This window comes from Dipodomys merriami, unplaced genomic scaffold, assembly GCF_024711535.1.
Source record: "Dipodomys merriami isolate MVZ:Mamm:240054 unplaced genomic scaffold, mDipMer1.0.p SCAF_2, whole genome shotgun sequence".
Classification (NCBI taxonomy): Eukaryota; Metazoa; Chordata; class Mammalia; order Rodentia; family Heteromyidae; genus Dipodomys; species Dipodomys merriami.
In genome coordinates, this window is record NW_027203381.1 from 72,802,183 (window position 1) to 72,808,292 (window position 6,110).

A 6,110-nucleotide genomic window follows, 5' to 3' on the forward strand; every position below is an offset into this window, starting at 1 on the left:
CAAATGTCCTGCCTGTGGGACTGGAATCTCCAATTAACCACCAAAGCATCATAAGTAGAGCCGTGATCCAAGTTGTAGAGTGCTATCCATGAGCAAAAGTGCCCAGAGACAGCACCCAGCCCGAGTTCAAGCCCCAGGACTAGCACCGAAATAACAAAAATACTTGGACATAAAGAAGTTGATTTTTTCTTGGGGGGGAGGGGTTGGTCGGTCGTGGGGCTTGTACTCTGGTCCTGGGCGCTGTCCCCTCAGCTCTTCAGCTCAAGGTGAGCACTCTACCACTTGAGCCACAGCACCACTTCCGGTTTTCTGGTGGTTTATTGGAGATAAAGAGTCTCATGGACTTTCCTGACCAAGCTGGCTGTGAACCGTGATCCTCAAATCTCAGCCTCCTAAGTTGATTTTGATTATATTCAAATTTTGGAGGAGGGGCTGGGAAGGTGGCTCAATGGTAGAGCACTTGCCTTGCATGCTCCAAGCCCTGGATTCGATTCCTCAGCACCACATAAGTAAAAAGCCGGAAGTGGCTCTGTGGCTCAAGTGTTACAGCGCTAGCCTTGAGCTGAAGAGCTGAGGGACAGCACCCAGGCTCAGAGTTCAGGCCCCATGACGGGACCCCCCCAAAAAAAATTTGGAGGAAACGAAAAAAGTGTGCAGATTCGTAGCACACGTTCTTAATTCTGTGTACCACCTCCTCACTTGTGTGTGAATTTTATAGTGGATATAAACATACTCCATCACCAACTCCCCATTCTGAGGCCTCTTGTCTGTTTTCTCTTTAGTTTCCTAAACTCCCCACCAAAATTTACACGAATCCAAATTAATGGGTAAAGGAAAGGGGGAAAGGGGGTTTTAAAATAGCAATAACATATTGGAAGGAAAGTTTTCTCCCATGTTACTGAGTTTCCTACGGTTGACTTATGTTTAGGTGCACTGATTGTGCCTGTTGTACCTTATAAGGTAATTAAAGCTTTTACATCTGTAAGTACATAATAGGAACACAGTGAGACCCTTGTGTCCATGGGGGTGAGAGTGAGCGGAACGGTGTTGGGAATGAAGCCAGTGATTGCTAGGCAAGTGCTCTACCCCTTGAGCTATGCTCCCAAACCAATACGTTTTACTTCTTGACTGGAAAACAATTTAATTGCCTTCTAACTTGAGCTTATCTGCAGGCAACAGCAGACCCTTTAAACAGTACACTTTATGCCTCTTTGATACTCTGGCAGTCCATCACAGGACAGAAGATCAATTTCAGTTTCTAGTTTTACTTGGGTAAACCTGACAATGGTTTCTGTACTTCATGACAACTATTTTATAATTAGGGAAAGTGCAAAACCTCGGTTAAGAGTGACATCCATTTCTTACCGCTCCCTTTCTGCCTCCAGCACCTTTTGAACTCCCTATGTATAGTCCAGGTTATAAAAGCTAAACGTTTGTCTCATTTCTTCTGGCATAGCACTGTGCCTGTCTGGCTTTTTGCCGGAGGTGAAAGGCCTACCCTTGCTGACTACCCAGGGTGTACAGATCAGAGCTACTCGCACCAGTGGCACTGCACTTTTAAAAGACCCAATTCTTGACCCATTTCTAAACCTTTGCAAAGAAAACTTTTAACCAAGAACTCTTAATTAAAAGTTTGACATAAATTCTGCCCCATTCCCCTTCGCTGCCAGGCTTAACAAAACCAAGGCTACTTCGGAGGCTCCAGAGCCGACTTGGACGGCACTTGGGAAAGGCCTGCAGCCGGGACCCTTTGCCTTTAAGGGGTGGGCCGATTGCTGCGGCGACGGGGAGGCAGCGCGTGCATCCCTTTGCCACGACAGTTCCGAAAGGAATGCGTGATATTTCATATAAAGACCCGCCGCTTCCTGCGTCAGCCAGCTCTGAAGAAGAAAAGTCGCCCAGTCGCCCCACTCTACGTAGAAGGATTTAGGAATATGGGGGGGAAAGAACCCGAGGACAGAACCGGAAGTAGTTACGGCGTCTCCGGTTGCGCAGGCGCGAGAACGCACGTCCTATTGGTAGTTTGGGTGCCGAGGAGGATCCCTTTGCGCATGCGCGCTGCAGCTCTTCCGGTTGCGTTGGAATGACGTCGTCGAACCGTTTTCTTAGATGCCTGCGTCCCCGGACTCCATTTCTGGTAGCTACACGAGTTTTCCCTTCACCGTCTAACACCTGTTTGGGGCAGTGCTTCGTCCATGCTGAGTACCTAGCGGCTTTGGTAGGGTCGCTCACAGTCGCCTTGCGGAGCTTGGCGAGGCGCGTGGAAGAAACTCTGTGGAGACAGTCCCCGTCCCCCCGCACCGGCGCCGCTCAGATGATCCACATACCCAGCTCTGTCCCTTACAGATAGCCGACAGGATCGTCTTGATGATAGTCTCACGCCTAAAAAGGGCGGGGGAGTGAGCCCGCTGTCGCTGCCGATCCAGAAGTTACACAAAGCTGTGCTTTAAGTTTTTTAATCTGATGTTTTTTCACCTGTGAGGTTCAAGGCTGGACGCCTGAGGAGCCTACTGTCTTGGAGCTTCAGGGTCATAGCAAGGATGGAGCCAGGAAATGAAGCCCAGTTGGCGTTCTCGTCAGCCAGTCAGCGCCAAGAAGTACCTAAAAAAACAAACTATGCTCTCAAAAATACACTAGTGGGGCACGGGGCAGCAGTGTCTTCGGTTAAGTTTAGTCCTAATGGAGAATGGCTGGCAAGTTCTTCTGCTGATAGACTCATTATAATTTGGGGAGCATATGATGGAAAATATGAAAAGACACTATATGGTCACAATCTGGAAATATCAGATGTGGCCTGGTCATCAGACTCCAGTTGTCTTGTTTCTGCTTCAGATGATAAAACTCTAAAGATATGGGATGTGAGAACTGGAAAATGTCTGAAGACACTGAAGGGACACAGTAATTATGTTTTCTGCTGTAATTTCAATCCACCCTCCAACCTGGTTGTTTCAGGATCTTTTGATGAGAGTGTAAAAATCTGGGAAGTGAAAACAGGAAAGTGCCTCAAGACTTTGTCTGCTCATTCGGACCCAGTTTCTGCTGTTCATTTTAACTGTAATGGGTCATTGATAGTGTCAGGTAGCTATGATGGTCTCTGTAGAATCTGGGATGCTACATCAGGTCAATGTTTAAAGACACTTGTTGATAATGATAACCCCCCTGTCTCTTTTGTAAAATTTTCTCCAAATGGTAAGTACATTCTTACTGCAACTTTGGACAACACTCTTAAATTGTGGGACTACACTAGAGGAAGATGCCTGAAGACATACACTGGTCACAAGAATGAGAAATACTGCATATTTGCTAATTTTTCCGTTACTAGTGGAAAGTGGATTGTATCTGGTTCTGAGGATAACCTGGTTTACATTTGGAACCTCCAGAGTAAAGAAATTGTACAAAAATTACAAGGTCATACAGATGTTGTGATTTCAGTAGCTTGTCATCCTACAGAAAACATCATTGCATCAGCAGCCTTAGAAAATGACAAAACAATTAAACTGTGGATAAGTGAGTATTAGGGTCTTTGGAAATCAAGTGCTAAAGCCAAGTTGGCAAAATACTTAGATGTTTGAAAACATGATTTCTCTGAATTTTGAAGCGGTTTTGTATTTCTTTTTAAATTAGCATTTTGTTGTAAGATTTTTGAGACTCAGAATTTACAAAATGAGATGGCTTCTGTAGCAATTGTGATGCTTGTTGGGCTGTCTCTGGACAGTTTCCAGTTCTGTTCCTCTGAGTTAATCCTAGCAGGTTGTTGTACTAGGAATATTTGGAAGTAAGGTTGAGAAGATGGGATGACTGAGGGGATCATGTGAGTTTGCAGATTGTGGTCAGATGAATAAGCACATAACCCTTGGTTCATAATGCCAGGATTGAAGGTACATGTCATATGATAGCATCACTCTTGGTGCTATTCTACATGATGGGATTCAAAAGTCTGTGGAATCAAGTCTGCCAACCTGGTGAGAATGTTATAGTTAGGTTCATTCAAAGATTAAGAATGACCTCTAAATACCTTACTAGGCTGGGTTGTACTATCTTACAATTTTTAGAGAAACTACATGTCTTGAATGATTAAGAATGCTCTCCTTTAGGACATATTGACTCTCAAACTCAATTCAGAAATCACAAATACCATTACTGCCTGCTTCCCACCTCAACAGACAGCTAAATTGAGTTTTCCTGTTCTTTATAGCTTCTATTGTAAAGTTGAAAATGCATGTTTGCCAATCTATATTGTAATGATTTTATGGGCCATGTTTCCTATCAATAAATTTTGCAATCAGGAAATATATCACCTTTTTTGTTTTCTTCTTTTTTGGTATTGAATATGGAACCCATGACCTTGCCCATGGTTAGGCTTTTTTTTTTTTTTTTTCGTAACAAACAATGTCATGAACTGTCTGGGCTGTCCTCAAACTCCAAGATCTTGCTTCCATAGTAACAGTGATTAAGGCTTACAACACCGGCCCTGACGGAAAGTATATCTGAATTGTCTTTGTATTCTTCGTTTTTGTGTAAAGAATAGATTCAAATTTGATAAATGATTCAACTTTATTCCTTGCCTGCTTTAGTAATGAAGACCTCAAACCATTATTGTATTGATTAAAAGCCCTATCCTCAAATATTAACTTCATTCACAAAGGGCTTTCACAGGAAATATAAAGAATTATCCTTTAGCCAAGGACACCCAATAAACAGGTATAGTCACTGAAGGAAACAAATCAAAACTGTGATCATGAAGTTTTATCTGCTAGCCAGGAGCTACAGCTGAAGCCAAGGCCATTCAATGAAGACTAGTCTTCACCAAATACTGTTAACAAACTGCTTACGTCAAAAGTATAAAGCTCGACTCTTCTTTCACTTATGAAAATGAACTGAAAATAGACCACAGACCTAATGTAAGACGTAAGCCAAAACAAAACTATTGGAAGGAAACATAAGATTAAGGTTTCTTAGATACTACACCAAAAGCATGAATAAAAGAAAACCTGGGTGCCGGTGGCTCACAATATTTAATCCTGATCACACATTTATTTCTAACTTTCCAGGAATTTAATATTCCGATGAATATTAAAAGAAGTTTGAGAGACTCCATCTCTAACTGACTTAATAAAATACCCAGACTAACCAGGTATCAGTCTCTCACACCTGTAATCCAAGCTATTCAGGAAGCTGATATCAGAGAATTAGGGTCAAAGTGGCAAACTAAACCATCAAAAATCTGGAAGTGGAGGTGTGGCATAAGTGGTAGATGAACAATGTGAGTAAAAAAATGGAGCAAGAAGGTGTATCCCTGAAGTTCAAGTACCCAGCTCAGCATGTGTGCATACACACACACACACACACACACACACACACATACACAGAACTAGAAGTCTGGCTCAAGTAGTAAAGCTCCTGCCAGGAATAAGCAAATAATTTGAATAACATAAGGCACTAAGTTCAGGCCTCCGAATTTAAAAAAAATAAAATCTAACATTGTGAGAAGACATGTACTAATAAAATATGATTGCTAAAAGCCAGATACATAAGTTATGTTGGAAGAAGTAGGATCGGTTAGGAACAAGTCTAAAATTATAGACAAGAAGTTTATATTTAACATATGAAGAGGTAGACTCTGTATGTTACTGAAAACAGAATGATAAAAATAAGAAATGATTGCACAAATTAGTGGTGCTTGGCCATGCAAATTATTGGTGCTTGACAACAATCATGAAATTTGGTTTAATGATACATTTTTATTCCAATAAATCTACAAGATACAATATTAGAGTGTTCTTTAATAGTTAAAATGTTACTAGTTTATGAAGTAACATTACTTACATAAAAGAAGTACCCCATTAAAATTTTCCCATATTCAAAACACTAGCTGAAGGGTCCCAAAATAACAAGGATTATTAATGTAAAACATGCTTTTTGATAATAAATTTGCAAGTGATAAAAATCGAACTTGATACCTAAAGAGCTAAGAACAAATGACTCAAGTATAGACACTGCCATTAACATCATCATTATGAGACTATAGCTAGTGTTATATTTTACTGGATGATTTATTAAATTTTCCAAATAGCTGCAGAATATTCCATTTAAATCACTTGTAACTCAAA

The 6,110-nt window shown here is 41.4% G+C and overlaps 1 protein-coding gene across 1 annotated transcript; it reads left to right on the forward strand.

Moving 5' to 3' along the window:
* The first annotated feature begins 332 nt into the window (after positions 1-332).
* On the forward strand, positions 333-4,294 carry Wdr5b (WD repeat domain 5B). The gene has a single exon (XM_070030084.1). It carries the CDS (start codon positions 2,541-2,543, stop codon positions 3,516-3,518), a length of 978 nt encoding a protein of 325 aa, XP_069886185.1. The 5' UTR covers positions 333-2,540; the 3' UTR covers positions 3,519-4,294.
* The last annotated feature ends 1,816 nt before the right edge of the window (positions 4,295-6,110 follow it).